This window comes from Anopheles coluzzii, chromosome 3 (genome assembly GCF_943734685.1).
Source record: "Anopheles coluzzii chromosome 3, AcolN3, whole genome shotgun sequence".
Taxonomy (NCBI): domain Eukaryota; kingdom Metazoa; phylum Arthropoda; class Insecta; order Diptera; family Culicidae; genus Anopheles; species Anopheles coluzzii.
Window position 1 is genome coordinate 67,864,770 of NC_064671.1, and position 21,556 is coordinate 67,886,325.

The 21,556-nt window shown below is 44.3% G+C and overlaps 1 protein-coding gene across 1 annotated transcript; it reads right to left on the reverse strand.

Annotated features, from left to right (window-relative positions):
• Positions 1–14,122: 14,122 nt before the first annotated feature.
• Positions 14,123–19,695, reverse strand: LOC120957814 (gamma-tubulin complex component 6). The gene is made up of 4 exons (XM_040380188.2): positions 18,938–19,695; positions 18,296–18,875; positions 17,510–18,225; positions 14,123–17,441 (listed from the first exon to the last, which is right to left on the reverse strand). Exons 1-4 carry the CDS (start codon positions 19,358–19,360, stop codon positions 14,460–14,462), a joined length of 4,701 nt encoding a protein of 1,566 aa, XP_040236122.2. The 5' UTR covers positions 19,361–19,695; the 3' UTR covers positions 14,123–14,459.
• Positions 19,696–21,556: the final 1,861 nt, after the last annotated feature.

Sequence of the window (21,556 nt, forward strand, 5' to 3'; positions counted from 1 at the left end):
ATATTTCGAGCTGTGTCTCTGTTGACCAGCCACAACCGTTGACAGTTGTATGAGACACGGCTGAGTTGTGCGAGGGACAGTTGTGGAATGTGACAACCTGTGGACGAGTCATTGTCGGACCGTGCTTATGCTTATGTGGCAGGCGAACCCCCGAACGGATGTAATCAAGCTGTGCCCGTGGATGCTGTGGTGGGGTTGTGCGTGGTGGGTGCTCCCTATACGAGCATAATAATCGGACATTTGGGTGGCCACATTCCACCCGGGTGGGAGAGAAGGCAAGAGAATTTGCTTCCGAAGCTAACGGTTATTGGAGCCATAAAAATGAGGCACAAAACAAAAACATAGCGTGATCGGGAGGGTGATGTGGAGAGTTCGGGGAGGGAGGAGGTGGTATAATGTGCGGGTGTTAGCTCGTGGGAGGCCCACAAATCATTTTGTGACAAAATGTAAAACTGCTGCTGCGGCGGTATTTTACGACAGCAGCAGTAGCACCAGCAGCAGCTAATGATGGAGCAATAGGGCGATGTATTGTATAAAGTTAATTGTTTTATAAGGGCCACCTATCGGTAACGGGACTTAAAATGACATCTACATACGTAATGCGGGATTTTCAATCTTCAAATGATAAAACTGAATATATTGTATGTTTTAAGTTAATAGTAAGTTAAAGAAAAGCTGGTATAAGGAGTTTTTCTAAATAAGTTTTAAATGTAAATGGGAAAAGTAAAATAAAAATAATTTTCCAAAATTATTACAATTTTTTTTAAAACTGAATATTTAAACTGAATATATTGTATGTATTAAGTTAATAATAAGTTGAAAGAAGCTGGTACAAGGACTTTTTTTAAATAATTTTCCAACAGAATGATTTATACAAAAAATAAATGCTCAAAGTTTTACATGCACTTTTCCCGTATACTATTTTTATAGGGAAGACAATTAAAGTATCAAAATGGATTTTATTAACGCTAAAATTGTGCAATATACAGGCTGTTCCCGAGTTAAGCAATTCTCGACTTACGCGGATTCGGAGACTCAAGGTTTTTTTTTTATTTTACATATCAAACTATCAAATCAGTACAATTTGCTTCAAGAAATGTCCAATGCAGTAAAAATTGCATTTTTGCTAAAGAAAAATTTAATCCACTTTAAAACCAGAATCACTATCACTAGAATCAGGATGCACGGCATCATCAAATGTATTTTAGCTGAAATACGTGAAATTCGAATTACGCAGATTCCTAAACCTCCTGTCTCGGGAACAGAGTATAATCAAATATGCAAGACAGACTATGAAGGATTATGAATTATTGAAGAGACAGACAATACGATAGAAAACTTCTGTTTTAGCAGAAAGAAATAAAAGTAATAAGAGACTCCTCATAAGCTGTAAAAGAGACAATCAAAATGCATGAATGATGATTAGTTAGTTTAAGAAGAAAATATAAATACGAACAGTTTAATAAAACATTAAAATAAATCAAATAAAACACTTTTACATCCAAGTAAACATTGAAAACGCATTTAAAAAATACAAACAAACAAATATGAGCAAATAAATAAATAAATAAAAAATAAGGATAAAATAAAATAATTTGCTGAATTTTTTACATCAAAACATGATTTTGCTATTAAATGACAAGTGTGACAAAAACATATGCAAAAAAAACACAAAAATATTAAATGTGAACTACAACCATTTAAAAAAAATTATGTACTATTAGTAAGACTAGTAGCCGGTCTCGTAGTACAGTCGTCAACTCGTACGACTTATAACAACATGCCCGTCATGGGTTCAATCCCCAAATAGACCGTGTTCCCATACGCAGGACTGACTATCCTGCTATGGGGGGAAATCAATTAGTCTCTGAAAGCCAAGCCCATAAGTGGTACAGGCAGGCCTTGACCGACAACGGTTGTTGAGCCAAAGAAGAAGAAGAAGTAAGACTAAAAATAATATTAAAAAGGTCGTACAATGGAACATTGAAACAAACGAGTTAACACAACCAGTATTTTTTTTTAACTAATAACCTTTTACTCGGTGAAATATTCGATGAAATAATGAATCTAAGTTTTTATTTATCTACAATTTCAAACCCATTCCAATACTTGTCAAAATCAAACAGGCAATTCCTCAAACGAGCGACATTATCATGCCCCTTAATGTCACATTATTTCAGCAAAAAGTATGTTAAAAATGGTCCAAAATATCAACCCTCCAATCAAGTAAATCATTCCAAACTCTACGCTCGTTAAAGCAACAAGTTAAGCCGATGCTGCAAAAACGCTCATAAATCGATTAAACATAAACCGGGCACCGTGCTTACCAGCTTCACACTGAAGCTATTAAACCAAAAAGGCAAGCCCTTTTCAACGGACTGTGGTACCGTACACTCCCTACTCTCCACGGGCTGCACCCGAAAGAAGATTTCGGAACTTTACGGCAGCTCTCGGGGCTCAACTCTATTAGCTCAAACTTTTAATGTCACATCGCTAAATGTCAACTCTTACCTCATCGATGAAGATGAGGCCGGGGGGAAGAAAAAGCTATCAAAAGCTCGATCGTAAAATTCCAACCCATTTCCTCGGGCAATATCGCATCCTAAATTTGGTGTTTTGCTCCCCTCGATCTTCTTTCTTTCAGCGCAACAGAGACGATCTTCAAACATTCCACCTTCAGGAGGAACAAAAACCCCCCGCTCCCATTGCACACGACGGAACCCGCTCGGATAGCAAACCGAAGAAAGCAAGCCACCACTGCGCCAAAGGAAATTGAGAGTAAAACGCGCGGCGACACATTGCGCCATGCGCCCGCCCGGTTGGTGGGTGATTCACTTTCGTTTTTGCCTGCCCTGCCCTGCCCTCCACTGTGCACGGTTACACGGAAATGTGTATCGAATTTGAAGGGCTCCCGGGTCGGAACCGCGGGCCGCAGTGGTTGCTCGTAAGCCAGCTTGCTGTTGCTGTGCGCGTTCCGGTTGTGTTTATCTTAGTACACGCCAAGGAACCGTTGTGCCAAGTAAGGCGAAGCAGGAAGCAAAAAGGTTTCCCCCCACACACACACAACTCCACAACGATCGAGTTTTGTAGCGCCCAAGAGTGGCCCGTTCCCTTTCGATTTCGATTCGCGAATAGCGCTTTGCGCGGCAATGGAGTAAAGAGGGGAGGAAAAGAGATGTAATTGCCGTAAAAGCTCTCCAGCATGCACTCCACGCCAGGCTGCACCGCGCCTTCGCAGCTGCTGCTTCATTCCTCCACAATTTATGCCAACATAATCCAGCATAGAAATAGTGAGGCCAGTGTGTGGGGTAGAAGACGCGTTTCCTCGCTTGCCTATACTTTCTTCTCCTATTATTTCTCTCTGTCTCTATCTTTTCCTTCCCTCTGCATGGGGTGCATCTTCCGATGCTTTCTTAATTCTTCTTCTTTTTTTCGTCTGTTCATGCCAACCATAAATGGCCAATTCTGGTCGCAATTCAAATGAGAAAAAGGGAAGTACCAAGGGAGGGTGCACTTCATTCCGTGCTCTGGGAGGGCGCGAGTTGGCTCGGACGGCACGGAACATGAGGTTCGTCGCTTACGGCCGGCCTGCGGATGGTTGGAAAGTGTGTCTGCGCGCCGCTCAGCAGATGGCGAATAAAATTATTACACACGCATAAAGTGGCACAATGATTGATTACGTGCAATCGGCAATGGAGAGTAGGAGAGAGTGCATGTAAAACTTTGAGCATTTACAGGGTTTCCCACGATTTATTGGTCAGTTCCCATGATTTTTTGGTGCGTTCCCACGATTTTTTGGTCGTATCCCATAGATTTTTGGTTTGTTCCCATAATTTATTGGTATTTTCCGATTGGATATCAATACAATTGCACCAAAAAATTCTGGGAAACGACCAAAAAATCGTGGGAACGCACCAAACAAACATGGGAACCCACCAAAAATTGATGGGAACCAACCAATAAATCGTGGGAAACCCTGTATTTCTTTTGTTTTTTTTTTCGGTATAAATGATTCTGTTTGAAGCTTAAAGCTCATGTTGAGCCTTAGAAATTGTGTGTAATTATTTTTAAATAATTTAAAACAAATTTTGATTTTTCTTCTTTTTTCTTATTTTTCTTTTTATTCTTCTCTCTCTCCCTCTCTCTCTTCATCTCTCTATCAACTAGCCAAACGATTCACCTCAATGATGGAAAGTGATGTGACCCAAGAAAGGGGTTTCCGGTCCCCCAATGCTGCTTTTTTTTAACAACAACCCGGCGCGGGTAAGTGCACCTTCCCACAAGACCCCTACTCCCCCTCTCTCCCTCCCCCCACTATCCCACTCTATTGGCATAAGTTATGATTATACAATACATTGAGGCGGCGCAGAGGCTTTTTTCCAAGCGGTTTGTGGCCTTCCTCCGTGGACCCACTTTCGTTTCGGAAAGTGATCACATCGCCGTGTGCAGGAGGGGTAGAGTTACATACGGTCAGCTCGAACATATGTAATGGGTCTGCTTCTCTCTCTCTCTCTCTCTCTCTCCCTCTTGCAAGTTGCCTTCCGGCCCGGGGGCCACAAATTACGAAACTTTTGCTCCGACCGCTTGGACCGATGTTGGATGATGTTGCGTGCCATGGTGCATGTGTGTGTGTGTGTGTGATTGTGGCGGAAAGCGAAAACAACTCGATCATGGTGATCATGAAAACTGTGATGCATTGCATGCGGTCACGGCAGTGGTGCAGTTTTCTTTTCTATCTTTCTTTTTTTGCCTCCACCATTCGTTGTTCGTTGCTGTTTCATTTGCTATGCTTCCTATGCTGCTAGTAGCTTTGAGCTCCACCACCACCCGAACGGGAAATGTATCATCAGCGATGGATGCACCCGAGATAGATGGGGAATTAGGGCCAGCGGGATTGGAGGAGGAGGAGGAGGAGGAGGAGGAATGTGCTACAACGCGTTAAGTGCCGGGTTGGTATGCAATCTGATTAGTCGTTAATTTCATGCTGCAAATGGGTCTGTACATTGTACCTTCAGATTCAGGCTGGTGGCATCCATTACGATCGCTAGAATCGTTAGGAGCAGTTTGTCGTTATTTAAAGTTTTTGATAGTAGGCGCCGGTCTCGTAGTACAGTCGTCAACTCGTACGACTTAACAACATGCCCGTCATGGGTTCGATCCCCAAATAGACCATGCCGCCATACGTAGGATTGACTATCCTGCTATGGGGGGAAATCAATTAGTCACTGAAAGCCAAAGCCCACTAGTGGTACAGGCAGGCCTTGACCGACAACGGTTGTTGAGCCAAAGAAGAAGAAGAAGAAGATAGTAGGCGCCACACGGTAGTGTGATGCAAAATACTTGCAAAGTGTAGTATACCAGCTTATTTTAAATTTTGTTTCATTTCTTACGCTGCTATTGTCTCCAGCTCGTAGTGAAGCAAGATAAACTAAAAAAAGAATTAAGCAATCTGTGATCTAAATTTTATTGCAGCTAAACACCAATCAGAACATTAAGCCATCGCATTATCTGATCAATTTAATGCACAATCATGTTTATTGCTTTATATTATGTACCATTCTTCATTAAGCTTTGAATAATTTAATAATTATTATACTAATCCACCGAGCGATATTGGAGGCTTAAGATCTCTAAAGACATGAAGTTTTTAACGAACCAAGTATTTCCCTGAGTGTTGTTCAATAAATTTAAGGTTTAAAATATGCTTCTTCTTCTATTTCTTCTCCTTCTTCGTCTTCATCTACTTCTTCTTCTTTTTCTTCTTGTTCTTCTTTTTGTTTGTTTTCTTATTGTTTGTTTTCTTCTTTTTCTTCATCTTATTCTCTTTCTTCTTGTTTGTTTTCTTCTTTTTCTTCATCTTCTTCTTCTTCTTCTACTTCTTCTTTGGCTTATCCTTTCCATACTTCTTTTTCTTCTTTGTTTTATTCTTTATATACTTCTTTTTCTTCCTGTTATTTTCCTTATCAACAAAGCACACCTATCATTAATAGAAAGAGGCCTTCTCAGTAACATATTTTCAGGCGTACCAGTTATAGATGGGAATTCAAAGAATAAAATCTAAATTTAAAGAATAAAAAGTAAATAAGGGTTGCTTGTTGCTTTATTATGAGTAGATAGATACTGTTACCCGTAACTATTAATGGGTCAAGTAACTAGTTAAAAGAACCCGTTGGCAGCAACTGGCAAGAATAATTACTGACAGTAACTAGATGTAAATAATTGATTGTGAGAGTGAAATGAATTAAAAGAGTATAAGTAACTAGTAAAAAAAGAAACCAGCATTTATCTATCTAGCTAGTATCTAGCTGTTAAAAATGACTGCTTGTCAAAATAAAGTGTTACTAGTTTAATAGCACGATTAGGGCAAATAATTTACTCTGATTTACATGTTTTTTTAATCTGATTTTTTAGTCTGATTTTTTATGTTTTTTTAATAAGATGGTTATGTATAACTAAGCAACTATTTATATTTACCAGATACAGCAAAAAAATCCAATCTCTAGAACCGTATTATCAGCGGATACCCCTGAGAGGGCTTTGTCTGGATAATAACCTTGTCCAACACTAGGAACCGGTGTGACGACGAATATAACTTGATTATTTCCCTTTTAATGGCAGTCGTAAAGATTACCAGTTAAGTGGATATTTAAATTCTTTCTTGATCTTGATCACCCCAACATATGCGAGATGTTAAAACTATACTCCTTTGACTACGTCAATTTGAATCAAATAAAAAAATATATTAAAAATCACGAGAACGGTTCAAGATAGAACCAATATGCTCGTAAAATCCGGTTCGAAGGACCATACAATATTCCTATTTTTTTCCTTTTACCGCTCCATGAGAGTTTCACACGTTTTAAGATTCTATCGTAGTTTTTTTTAACTAGTTTCTTCATTAAATCTACTATTCAATCTATTTACAAATAAAACCAACAATTGTAGCGTTAAAAATGGCATTTAAACACTCCACATTCATTATAGGACTCAATATTCGACTTGACTGGTCTCCATTCAGACCTAAGAACTTTTGTTTAGGTTTGCTAAATGGTTGAAGATTAGGATACTAGGGTAATTACTATCATTATGATCAAGGAAACATTGGACATTGGAAAAGATAATTGGCAGCATTTTTACTAACAGTAAATACTTCATCTTCAAATCCCTCTGAATAAATGACGCTTTAATCAAATTTATCCATTATCAATATAATCCCTGACTGAATGATTGTTTGATAGTAAAAAAGTAGTAATTAATCTTTCGTAAACCTCTACCATGACCCATCACATTGCATAATGAACTGAAAACTGCAATACATCGTGCTGGCATTCCAATCTCCCCAGCAACATCACCAAGTAGAGTGGGAAAATTGCACATTGTTCTAATGAAAAAAGCACTTACTAACACCACAAAAACACACACGTTGTAATTAGCTCCGTTCTATCGTTCCTCGATCCAGCTGTCACGATACCTCGCGATCAGTGAGCCCCTTCTCAGCAGCGTGAACATGCATGTGACTCAGCAGCGGTAGCAGCTTTAGACGAATCGCCATCGGGAATGCTGACCGGCCGCAACAACCGTCCTCCCAAGTGACGACGGCTCAAGGGAGGCGTTGTTATCATCGACGCAGACTGTGCGAAAACTGACCGGAACTCGGCACAGCTCGTGTGCCATCCCCGTGATAGCACGATAAGGGTTGCGAACGAGCGAGCGCGCGCGCGATGGTGCTGACAAACGCGCATTTTGCGCAACGCTACACACACCCATCGCGCCCAAAACTCGTCGTCAACTTCCTCGTCGGACCGCTAAGCCCGTGTGGCCCGAATCATATTTATTATTTGCAACTAATGTCCACAAATTATGGTGCCCCTTGGGATTGCAAGCGAAGCAACTTTGGCGCCGCCATCGTGTTTGTGTGCAGTGTTGATAACGGCTGAATTTTGCTGACATACACAAGCGGGTTTTTGTGCATTGCATTACTCGGTGTTGAGCTTATTGCAAACCTCACCCCCCTCCCACAGTAATGCCATTTGATGAGACAGCATTCCTCGAGTGACCTTGTGAGTATGGATATAATTTCGCGGGCGCGGGTTCGCCGGTTTTCGGTTTTGTGGCGGCTTCTAAACCGGGCAACCGGTAGGCACCACCATCACCGTTGGCAATTCCGTGAACGAAACCGACGACGGCTGCGATGGCAAATCAACTCAAGCTACCCGTTTAACAACCGTTAGTCAGCAAATGAAGAAGGGAAGCTTTTCCTTACCAAAGAAAGTAATAATGTTAACAAGCACTATTCAAGCTGACAGTAGCAAAATGTGTAATAAAACTGAGCATACGGAGAGAGCTTGGACAAATGGTAAACGGTTGCTTATCGGAATTTGTTATTGTCGGTATAAATGAATTTTTTTCCTCTAAGAAGCAGCATTAGAAGTAACACTTTTGCTATATGTTCAACAAATGTTTGATGATTTTGTTAGTATATTAGTATTAATACTAGAAAAAATACTTGAAACGAGAGGCGGGTTTCCCGATTACCCTATTTTTTCTGAAATGCTTTAACAACATGATAAATAAATATTATTTTACAATTACTACACATATATAATTCGTGCAGAAGTAGTTTAGTAGTAGAAGTAATAGTATCTACATCTATGCAGTTTCCGTATTGATTCAAATTACGGACACTTAAGAACTCTTTAGATTAGAATATTTTATTTATTTATCTATTTATTATTATTAGTTAATTCGAACGCCATGAAGGTTTCACAAATATTTCAGGCAGTTTAGCAACATATCATTTCTACAGACAGTACAAGCTTCTATGAGTGGTGATGGCTGATACAGGACGACGGAGACGGAGGCATCTGCAAGGAACATAGAAATGAAGGAGGAACATCGGCAAGGTTAGGAACATCGATAGTGCTAAAGATCAAACCAGCAGTGAAATAAGAGTGAGCAATATGCCCTCTCTTTTCTTAAGAGTCAATTCCCAAAAGTTGACAACGGACTGCATATGGGAGCAAAGGAGAAAAGGGCATTATGTGCCAAATAGGCACTCTAGTGAAAAGTTTCTGTAGTCAAGCTGTGTAATGCCTCTAATACTAGTATAGCTCCTTATTTTGCTGGCATATTCTAATAGATATCAAACCAGAGCAACATACAGAGTTTTAAAGCAGCGATGACCATGGAAGTCATCTGTTAAGCGAATTATTAAGCCGAGAATTTGGCTGGCTCTGCTAATGACGTTATCAATATGGACAGAAAAGGTTAGTCTGTCGTCAAGCAGTACTCTTAAGTCAAGAATTACGTTAACACCATTTATCTACGTACCCATAGCCAGATAATTGTGTATCAATGTACTACGAGCACGAGAAAAGGTTAATGCAGAGCATTTTTCAGGACACACATATGGTTTGAAAGGTAAAGGAGTTCAATCTGAATGCTATTATTCAGGCATTGAAATATAGAGGAGATAAAGGACATAAGATTGGTACTTGTTGAACGTCCAGCCATAAAGCCATGTTGGTTTGGATTTATCCAAGACCGACAAGCATTAAGTTTTGCCGGATGTAAAAAATGTAATTGAAATCAGTCAAATCTCTACATATTCCGCTATAACTAAGCTATTTAATTTAAATTTGGGATATGTATAAAAAATTTGAAGTATAGTACTCGAAAAAAAACATCAAAATAAACCGTTAGTTTGATTCCAACTCCAAATATGCTCAAGCTTATGTATTCACATTCAATATTGTTAAAATTGATTACGATCTATGAAGTGAAGTTTATATGCGGTTTGATTATAACCTGGATATACAAAATAAACAATCAAAACCGTAAGAATTTCCAGAATTTTGAAGTAATCCGCAACATGAATCAGAACGTTATATTGTATACGGTATATACGAGTTTGTCTTGCTTCTTGCTTATGACATGATTAGCGTATTGAAGATTGATGACTCCAATGCCTCATGTTGGTAATTTTAGATAAACCCTGATTTTATTTGAATAATTATACAAGAACTTATGAACATTAACTCTAAAATATTGTTACAAAATGTAAAAGAATATATGAGCCCCTTTGTCTGCCCTTCAAGTTACTAAAGATCAACTCCAATAGATACTCTTCACTGCTACTATGGCAAGATTACCAGTAGTAAGAAATTTTGCAATAAGCTTCCAAAAAGCCAAATCCATTCCCCCCTTACAACCCCTTCTCCAATAATCACTCAATTCCATTGTCCAGGGCACCCTTACCATCTTCAATCAGCTTAATGAGTCGAGCTATCGATGATGCTACGCTACGTCCTTGAAAGAAATCAATCGACATCGAGTGGCACAGACATAATTTACACAAACCAATACACCACAGCCTTATGTCAACCTGCCAGCGCCACACAATTATTACCAGCTCGGATGCCCTTTTCCCCAAAGTTATTGCAACTTGCCGGTGCAGTTGCAGTTAACAAACGCCTTCAACGGCAGCGCTAAGGTGCATCAACAGCTCTGCCATTCGGCGTAAATCACCGCAAGCTGCTCAACTTCTCTTGCCAACGATAATGAACTTCGCTCGGTCGCAGGATGCAGGAACTGCAGTGCTGGAATTGAAATAGCAAGGGGTAGGAGCATCGGGTAACGCTCACGACTCTGGCGGATTCATTTGCCTTGATCGCATCGATCGAATCGTAGTTTACCAAATCGTGCCGGGGTATAAATTACTTTTTTTTAATTAATGAGTTTGATTACTTGCTGCATACGACTTGGAAACTGAAACAAAAAATCTTGGAAAAGACCTGACAGCTCAAAACTGATTTTAAATAATGACAAAAAAATACGGAAAAAGATAAGCGCTTAATGTCAAATTAAGGCAAAATGAATAACGAGCCGAGATTAACGGCAACTTCAACTTCTTCTATGATTATTGGTGGCTTCTTCCCTTATCGACCATATCTTAACAGCGACCCAGGTAATGACCTCCACCGTATTCAGATGAGATTTCGATTAAAATTGTAAACTATTCCGAAGGCCAAACCAACAAACCAACGGCGGTTTCACTTCACTCACTTCAAGGTTTGAGCAGCAAGCAAAGAGAGAAACAGAGAGAGAGAGAGAGAGAGAGAGAGAGAGAAAGAGCGCGTGCCCTTCGTCAACCTTCCTGTTGTGCATCCCTTCAAGTCAGTCATTATCCGAAAGTTCAAACTCACGATCACCCCAAAACGACACCCCCTCTACGGTCCAGCTTCTAACGGTACCGGCGTCCAAGGTGCCCAAGGTGTCTGATTTGATTGCCTGCAGCTCTTGGCGGCTGCCCGGTCAAACCAGTCCAACCACTTCCAAACCTAGCCGATCGTAGATACAGTTGCTTCGAGCTGGCCGTCTGTTGGGCCGCATCACGGAAAGTGAAGTCCAAACTCTCCCCGCCAAGAATCGAAACCGAAAGGGAATGTGTTCGTTGGGTTCGTGCATTCCCGGGACCGTTTCCCTGAGATACTCTATTCTACTCGGTGTGATGGGGGGAATGGGGAGGGGAGGTTTGATTGGGAGCTGCAGAACGCTTCCCATACAACAGGGTTCATGGTCAGCGTCAGCGCACAAAAACACGTGGAAACGTCGTGAGCGTACCACGACAGAACGAAAGTGAAACACCCTCCTCCCCCCCCCCCCCCCCCGTCATCACGTGGCAAGGAAGCAGCGGAAAAGAAAAAACACAAAAAGAAACCGTTAGGTCATGGCAGACCTTTACCAAGGCCCCCCTCGAGGGTGCTTTTGGATGTTGCTGGTCCCTCGATCGATTGATCTCGAGAGCCGTTAGCTTTACACGATGCTGTAATTTTCTCGGTTCGCCTTCTTCGCCAAGACAATGCAATCGGAGCGACAGCACGGAAGAGTATCTCTAACAGGTGATTTTAAATGAAAGTAGCTGTGTTTCTTCTTTTCTGTGATGAATGTCATTCCACCCACACCCGCGAGCGTGGAAGTACACGTGCGATGATCACGATCGAAGCGGATGCGACAATCGTTGACGTTGGATCATAACGGAAATGCATCACACGCAGCGTGTAATATCGAGACTATCGCGCGTTTACGTTACAATCAGCTGGAAATGGTGCGGGAAGCTATAATAAGCAGTTGAAGTGGTTTTATGAATGTTACATAAGAAGTTAAGGCAAATTGCCTTGATTTGTCAAGAGACTGTTAACGATTACAGTATCCATAACGAACCTTACATTCCTCAATGTTTAACAGACAGGCTTCCAACAGTTTTTAGTAAACGGCACGAGAGCTAACAGAGCTCCGGAACTCAGTGAAAGAGTCTTTAAATGGTTGAGGTTGGAGTGTCATTTGCAGGCACATACAGGTTACAGATACGTTAAGAAACTCTGAAGAAAACCCACCTGGCATGTTGAAATCATTAAAAAAGGTGAAACAGTCCAAGCAGCATCTTCCGTTTGTAACACCAAGCAGGTGTTAACCACCTAACACATTCCGTTGGATAAGCTCAAGCTGCATAAGAGTCTGAGTAGATGAGTACCAGCACAAGTATACTGATTAGCGAGCAGTACAGCGTCTTGATGCCCACACATAGGACGATTCGAGCGGTCATGTTCACTACCAGTCTAAGCAGAACACTGTATCTACTAAACAATGTACTCAAGCTGTTCTTAGAAAAAGAGTTTAGCAGCTAGTACGACAAATAGCTCCTTGACACTGTACGGTCTTACAAAGAATTGAGCTCAGATTTTTCCGTAGAAATGAAAATCAGTATCAGGAAGTACCGCAGGCACAACATTGGTGTAGAGTAGGGGTATCCAAACTACGGCCCTCGAGAGACATTGAAAACGATTGAATATTTTGTACATTCTGTTAGTAAAAACGAAAATTTTAATAGTCGTATTAGTTAAAGGCTACAGCAAAATGCAAAATCACCGTTATATACGGTCCACGAACTCAAAAGTTCGAAGATCCCAGGAGTAGAACATGATAACCCTGCGAAATCCTGATGTCTGGGGGAAGAATCCCAGATAGATCTGTATAACTAGGGACCTAACAGCGTATGATTTCATCCTAACACCTATATGATCTTATCAATTTTACCAAGAACGGTGACAAACGGATTCGGTCCAGTTCGACAAGAACTCGCCTGTGAGATACGCTCTCTCCTAGGAAATATACAGTTACTACGAGCCTACATAACTACTATACGCTAGACAACAACATTCGTGGCACGATCCTCTACCGGTCTCTCCAATTTCTTGGCTTCGCGAATGACATCGGCATCATCGCCAGGACAACAGCGAAGGTCGACTCAAACGCGAAGCAGCAAGAATTTGATTGAGAATCAATGCGACGAAGACAAAGTACCTGCTTGCCGGAGACTCAGACCATCTGAGAAGCAGTGTATTAATGATCTCGAGTTAGTAAAGATGTATTGATATTTCGGGACGGTCGTTACTTCGGAGATCGACATCAGCAGCGAAATCCGGAGACGCATTGTGCAGGGAAATCGTGTATACTTTGGGCTTTATCGACTGCTGAGATCCAGAAGACATCAAGCCCGCACGAAATGTGAGATATATTGCAAACTGATTCGCCCTGTGGTCCTCTATGGACACGCAGCTTAGACCATCCGAGCGGAGGATGCAAACGCTCTGGGCATGATTGAGCGACGCATCCTTCGGATCATCTTTGTCGGTGTGTTCGAGCATGGAGCGTGGAGGAGAAGGATGAACCGCGCGCTTGCTGAGCTGTACGGCGAACCGAGCATCCTGACGGTGACGATGGCTGGGGCATGTCATGAGGATGCCGGAGTCATGCCCCACCAAGAAGGTGTTCGACAGCGATCCCCAGTTCGGTATAAGGTGAGAGATCAATCCCTAAGAGTGATATGAGTCTGAGTACTCTGCAAGGAGCTAAACTGTTATAAAGGATCGGTATCCTGGCATCGGTGAAACCCCGAAACAATATTTTAGAAAAGACAGTAATAAGCTGTACGTATATGCTCAAAAGCCTTACTGCCACAGTAGTTGGAAGCTTCCTTTTTTGCTACCCTTTTGCTTTTATACTCACCATGATTGACAGTGACTGGCACAGGAAAGCGCACCCAATCTTGGCCATAACACCCAAAGTAACTTTTTTCTTTTGTACACATAATGTTTATTGGAGTATTACGCCCCCACATTCGGAGACATTTTGCTAAACGACTGTACATTTATAAATACATAAAAAACACATAATAACAGTAGCATAAGTTATCCTACCGAAACAGATCTTCAATATTCGAGTGTGCACTGTACAGTTGGGAAGTAGTAACGATTGACTTGGGAAGTAGTAAAGATTAACTGTGTAAAACAAGAAGGAAGTTATTACCGGTCGCTTGCAGCTGGAACGAAACTCTGGCCATCACTGGCCATCACTGTAACCTCAACAAAACCTTGGTGCAAAGGAACAGACAACACCATTTAACTAGCAGCAGGCTTCACATCATCGTAATAACCATTGATATTGATAACGTGCAGGAACTCGGATATTTCCTTCTGGTACCCATGGTCGTACATCTTGTTCCCGAGGAAGATCGTGTACTTGATCAGCTTCTCAAAGTCGATCTCATCGTCCAGCATCGACCGGTAGCGTGGATGCACGTAGTACTGCTGCGATTCCTCCTGCAGCCGCCACTCCTTCGAACGCAGATGCCTGTAGAACCGCAACACCACGCGAAAGATCTGCTCGATGTTGTTGTAAAACTCGATGCTTCTCCTGTTCAGCAGGCACAGGAAGATCACCCGCTTCAGGTACGTACGATGCTTGCGGAACAGGTCTTCCATCGTTTCCGTCGCGTCCTGCAGATCCTCCCGGAACGTTTCCCAGGACGCGTGCAGCGCACTGCTCGTGATGTAGTTCTTGAGCGCGTTAACCAGATGGGACAGCTTGTGGCGGATCAGCTGCACCCGGGCGTACTGGGGCGAATGGAGCAACGGTTTCCCCAGCCGCCTGCTCGCTTCCTTCAGCAGCTGGAAGGAATCCTCCAGCACGTAGCTAACGCGGCGCACCTTCACCAGGTATTTGAACACGTTCGTGTACTGTTCGATCGTTTCGTTCGAGAAGATTAGATTGAGGGGCCACTCGACCCGGTAGCTAAGGTTCAGCATGCTGAACACGTTCGGCGAGTAGAGGTCAAACTTTTCCGGCACCTGGCACACGATGAAGGACAGCCGGTCGGCATTACGGTCCGTGCCGGCATTGCTCGAGTACAGCGCCCCATCCAGGATGGAGTGAAGCGTTTGGTAGTTCAGCAGCTCCTCCGGCGTGCGTACGGTTTCGAGCCGCTGGAACAGATTGTCACAGATGTGGGTGGAAAACTCACCGTCCATCAGGAGGAAGTAGTTGCGCAGGCTTTCGAAATGCCCCAGCACGTCCAGGTCGTACAGATACATCTTCAGTATCTCATTGTTCACGATCTCCATGTGCGCTTTCAGAGGAATAACGAGCGAGTACTGCAGGAAGCGTGTGATGGTAAGGACGTCCACACTGTTGAGCTCCTTTTCCAGTGCTTTTGAAGCGCCTACGTGTGCCGAAGTGTCACTATCCGACGTCGGGATCGCTAGTCGACAAAAGTTTTCACTTTGCTGCTTCATTGCAGCGACAAATTCGCGATAAATCTCGTCATCCTCCTCCTCCGTCAGCTCCACAGCAACACCGGAAGCGACCACCGGCACTAAGCTATTGCAACCGCTCGGCCCTTCCCTTCGTTCTAGTGCTTGGGCGCGCGTAAAATCAAACCCTCCATCGAGAGCGTCCCCTACCTCGCCAGTCGCTTTCATCGCACTGGCCGGGGTTTCCAGCTCTAGCGCGGCCGTATCGGGAATGCCAAATCGTCGCTCGATGCCAAACCGTTCCGCTGCATCGGCCGCCGCCAGGACGTCCAGCTTTAGGCCGGCTCCTTTCCCTGCTACCGGATTTGCATTAACGTCCTGCTCGCCAGTGATGGTTGGCGTTGTGCCTGAGGCGGTCATCGCCAACGATGGACTGGCCGACTCGTCCACCGTATCACTGTCCACGGACATCGGTGAGGCGGGAAAGTTTTCCACCCCGGTCGCAATGTCGAACTCCGATTCCAGTATTCGGCGCCGGTTCCGCGCCCGGTCCGAGTCCAGGTTCAAGTACATCGTGCGCTTCTGGTTCGGATCCCGTCCGCCCGTTCCATCCCAAACCGCCTCGTCCGTAAGCAGATTGTACTCTTGGCTCATAATCTTCCTGCGATTCTTCTGCAGCTCGCTCAGCTCCCGCCCCGGCACCGGCTGACCACCCGGTGCCGCTTCCTCCTCCCTGCTGGTGTAATCGCTTATAAGAATGCGCTCCCGATTCTTTCGCCGCTCGGCAAGCCGATTACAGTTCTCATCCATCGTGCCGAGCTCGTCCGGCGGGGCGATTTCAAACTCTTGCGATAGGATTTTCAGCTTGTTGCGCTGTGCCTCCGTCAGCTTGCGCAGTCCCGCACTCGCAGTGGCCACGACCAGCTGCTCCACGTTGGCGTTTGCGTGATCCTCGTTCAGAAAGTCGCCCACCGTCGATCCCAACACCTTCGCCCGGTTCCGCTCCCCTTCGCTGACCGCTGGAACGTTCGAGTTGAGGCGATCACTGTCGAGCACGGCCGCCGGCGACTCCACCGTTGGCACGATCGGTCCCTCCACGAGCGTACAGTCCAGATCTTCCGCACCGGACGTGGAAAGATCGCCCTTCCCGGCGGAACCGTAGCTGCTCGTACTGTCCGCCCCGTACGGCGACGAGTCCACACTGCACGCAGGTGACTTTTGTGCATCCTCGTAGATAGAAACGCTCGTCACGTTGCTCGCACGGCTCTCGCGGCAACTTTCAAACGGAGCTTCCTCACTCACCGTCCCGTCCGTCCCGTCCACCGTCACCGTTACTACCGGCACAATGCTCAGCTCGCCGGCCGCGGCCTGCAGCACCTCCAGCTTCTCATCCATCAGCGTGTTCAGGGCCGTGTACTTCTTCACCCGACCGGTAAGCTCCAAATTTTCCCCCAGCAGCTGCCGATTTTCCTGCTCGATGCGGGCCTGCTCGAGCGCCAGCTCCTCCTGCAGCTCCGCCCGCTTCGCCAGCAGCTTGCTCTCCCGGATCTCGTTCAGGTGGTCGAGCAGGTCGGCCATCTGCTTCTGCTTGCGGCGCTTCTGCTCCTGCGCCTCCGTTTCCTGCTCCACCCGCCACGCGTCCATGTAGGTGCGGAAGTTTTCCTCCACCAGGCGGTAGAACTCAACCTGCTCGCTCTGCTTCGTTTCGTACAGCTCGCGCACGGACACGGCGGGGCCACAGAGTTGGCGCGCTTTGGCGACGTAGCGCAACCATTGCGTGCGCATCGTCTGGATTTCCGCGAACGAAAGGCACACGGTCAGCTCAGGATGGCGCAGGGTGAAGAGAGGGTGCTTTAGAAAAAGAAACAAATAATTATAAATACAGAACTGAAGCCATCGTTTACATTTTACCCTCTTACCAATGGTCGAAATGCTCGCAGCAGCATCACGTACTTTCCGCACAGCAAAATGTCCTCATCGTAGCCCTTCAGAAATCCGGGCACACTCTTCCGCCGGATAAAGTACGCCTTATCGAAGAAATGCTTCGTGTTCGATCGATAGTGATCGACAAAAAACACAAACAGCTCCCCGGAAGGATCGTGCAGCTGGCCCTGAAACAGCCACCGCTGAAAGATCGCAAAATACTCCAAACAGCACCGCCGCAGCGTCGACAGCAGGAACACGCTCACGCTGGGCTGCGTCACCTGTATCAGCTCCCGGTACAGATGATCGAGCAGCATCGAACCGGTCGGAAACTCGCGATCGCTCTCATTGCCCGGATGCAAGCTGCACAATTTTGCCATCGACAGCAGCTGCTCGTTGGCCGGGGAAAGCATTTGCAGCAGCTGCAGTATCGATTCCCCGGCGTAGCTGTTTACGAGCACGCGGTAGCAGCAGAGGAAGTTTTCCACACTCTCACAAAACGCCCTAAACACGAACCCTTCCATGATGAGCTCGAGCGTGTACGGGTTTTTGCGGGTCATCATGAGCAGCCGTCGGAAGCAGGTGCCGATTTCGAGCGCTTGATCCACAAACGATTGTATCGATTCGATGCGCACATCCTCGATCGTAATGTTGGGAAGTGCGCGGAAGCGATTGCGCTCGTCGAAATGAAACAGGCTGGAGCTTACACCGGCTAAAAAAGGGAACCAAAAACATTAATAATAAACTCTTCCTAATTTCAAATGATTTAAAAGGTGACTTACTGATAAGAAATTTAATGTCGCGTATGAAATTGGCCCGCGAAACGACTTTCTTCTCCGAAAGTGCATGCCCTATTGCACTCTCCTGCACCGCGGTGAACCGAAACAGTGCTCCAGCACATTCGGACACGAACGGTTTCTCCTCTGGCACATACTGCTGTCCGAGATTTTCCCAATTCATACCAAATATAAGCGATTCTTCCACCGGTTTCGCTGGCTTTCCTGCAGGAACTATCTCAAAGTTTGTGACAAGCTCGTACGGCGGTTCACCGTTGATAGTTTGCCGAACCGCTCGCAGCAGATTGTACCGAAACGGACCCTGGTAATGGTTCAAGCTTGCCATTTTGTCACTAAAATAGGAACAATCGGCCGCCAGCGGATCGTTCCGCGTTGATTCGTTGGCAAGTATGTGGGCAATGTTTGCGGTGAAGACACCATTAGTGGCGCGGAAGAGATACGGATTCGCTTTCCGGTCGTAGCAAGCGGCCACCAGCCGGCCATCGATGTGGAAGTCCTCGGGTCGGAAGATCGGGTAGGGTCCGTACCGTGCGGCAGGCATTTTGCTGTGCCCAAAGAACGGGTTCTAAAGGAAAAGTGATTAAAAACTGTTGCGTTTTGCCAAACAAATGCAGTCACCCGACTCACCTCCGCCAGCACGTCACCGCGGTCGGTGGTGGAATTTTTCAGCGACAGCAAAAACTCCAACAAGGAACAGTCGGATTCGGCCAGCGACCATTCGCCGCCGGTGTCGCGTCGGATTTGATCCAGCAGCCGCTCGAACCGTTCGCACCGCACCATCTGATATTTGTACCGGGCCGTCATCTGCATCTCGAACTGATGGCATTCCAGCATTGCGAGCGGATCGGTTGGCGCGGGTGCAACGGGGCATTCCGACACGCTCGCCCCAGCTCGCGGTGGCGGTGCTCGATGGTCCGGTTTGCCCAGCAGTATTCCAAATGCTCGCGATTTACACTTTTTCACCGTTTTGCCGTCCGCCTGCGCACCGCACTCTTGCCCAATCGCCTCGACCAGCTCGTCAACGAGCCGGTACACACTGTCGGAATGCATTTTTGCATTCAGCTTGCAGGGGGAAAATCAATAATCGAGATCCGTCGTGTGGGCGCTGCTGGCGTTGCTGCTTTGTTGTTGTTTGGTAGCGGGACCTTGGCTTTTCTTTTTCCCTCCCTCTTTTGCATTTGCTTTGCGAGCTGTTGTCAACAGTGTGGCCAGATTATTTTGGCGGTTTTCGGAAGGCGCATCAAAAAGTTATCGGTAGTTTTCGGTAGGTTAAAGCTCGAAACTTAACTTGAGTTAAAGGAAGTGAAAGCGAAAGAAGTGTTAAGCGGGATGGGAGGGAGAGGGTGCTTATGCGCAAAATGAAAGTTCCATATCACGAGAATGTGCATCCTTTATCTAGGATATGGATTAGATTTGGTTCAGCGGTTACACAAATGAAGGTCTTTCTGAAAATTGATCGTCGATCTGAAATTTGTACTAGGAATTCTAAGCCAAAGAAGGACTAAGATGCACAGTACAATTTGCTTCAAGTTCGGTATAAATTTCATTTTTGCTTACAAATTGAAACCGCTTAAAAGCCAGAAATATTAGAACTTTCTGCACGAATCATATATTATATATCATATATAATCATAATGAACAGACTGTAGCATTTTTCAAGTGCCAGGTCAACAAACGTGCATCAGCGCGATAAGTAACAAATGAGGATAGCGATCCTTGAAACAGCATCCCAAGCGCCACAGATTAAGCTTGAACGACTGAAAAATCAAATATCTGTGATTTTCGGTAGGATAAATGGAAAATCAGTAGTTTTAGCACCGACAAACCGACGTGACACTTCGAACAAAATGAGCTTCAAAAGTTGTCTCCTTATTTCAAATGAAAATACGATAAACACTAGCGCCATCTCTAGAATGATTCGCTTACTACACTGACACAGAGAAGAAACTGCTAAATTCTCTTTTTATTTTTCTTCGCAAATTCCAATGCGCATTGTTTTTTGTACTTCTCACATCTTTTGCATTGATTTGGAAACTTATAAAATGACTAGCTGGCCCGGTAAACCTAGTTTTACCCCACATTTTATTAGTTGCCGATTAAGTATTTGAAGTTGCAAATTACTTATCCGGCACTACAACCGCTTTGCGGTCTTGGCCTGCCTCAGGAGTGTCCGAAACCGCTCACGGTCTCGCGCCTTCGTCTGCCAGTCCGTTAAGTTGCAAATATAGGTGTTTAAATTCACATTTAATTTTTTATTCATTTTATTTGTTTTCATTGATGTCATTGTCGTTAATTACTCAAATAATATGTTTAAGAACATAATTTGGAACAGTAAAACAGTGTAGAATTACGTAGATTGATTTATTTACATGCAAATAATTACATACTTGTCACACACATATAACTACTATGAATCTCTAATGCAAATCTCGAAGCGCTAATGAATGGACGATATTTTTGGTTAATCTGTCTTTAGCTAGTATGTATAGATTGGAAGGTTTACCCACGCGAGAACATGCCACATATAATTGTCCATGCGAAAAACACGATGTTCGTAAGTCCAAACCGCAAACAGACATCGTTTGACCTCGGGTAAGACCGCAGCCGGGCAGACCGAAAAAAAAAACACCATAACGAAAAATGTTGTTTACACTTGCGAGTTTAACATCAGTAACCAAACATGTTTATGTTACAATTATTAAAGCAAGCATATTTGTTCGTTTTGGAACATCAAACAGCAAACAGGACAAAGCGAAATAGCATGTATTTTTTAATTCATTATTCCCAAACTAAAGTACTCCATCTCTGTTTTGTCATTATGGATATTTGTGACAGCATCGTAAACCGCTAGGCATTTCACAGCGAGTGTAAACCGCACCTTACACCGAGTGTAAACCGCGCTTCACACCGGCTGTCAAAGTGCTGTATACAACAACAACAATGATGTCCTTTGTATGGGAGTTAGAAAATTGCTAATAAATTAAGTTTAGTTCAACTTCTGAAAATGATGTGAGTATTAAAACCTATTCTCATACCACCATAAGGTGTGTGCAAAGTTTCGTTGAAAAAGATCCAGCCGTTTCGGAGTTTGCTCGCGACAAACACCGTGACACGAGATTTTATATATATATAGATTTTCCTGGGTGTTTTGTCCAATAATTCTCACAAAATCGTGCCTCACACTTCCTTCGCAATTTGTATTTAGAAAAGTTGTTTACATCGAAGCAGCAGTGAACAGAGCTTACT

Coding starts and splice junctions, on each gene's coding strand:
- LOC120957814 (XM_040380188.2), bottom strand. CDS start 19,360: ATGCATTCCGACAGTGTGTACCGGCTCGTTGACGAGCTGGTCGAGGCG. Junction 18,876..18,937: donor GCGGTGACGTGCTGGCGGAG/GTGAGTCGGGTG, acceptor CTTTTCCTTTAG/AACCCGTTCTTTGGGCACAG. Junction 17,442..17,509: donor TGCGAGCATTTCGACCATTG/GTAAGAGGGTAA, acceptor CTTTTTCTAAAG/CACCCTCTCTTCACCCTGCG.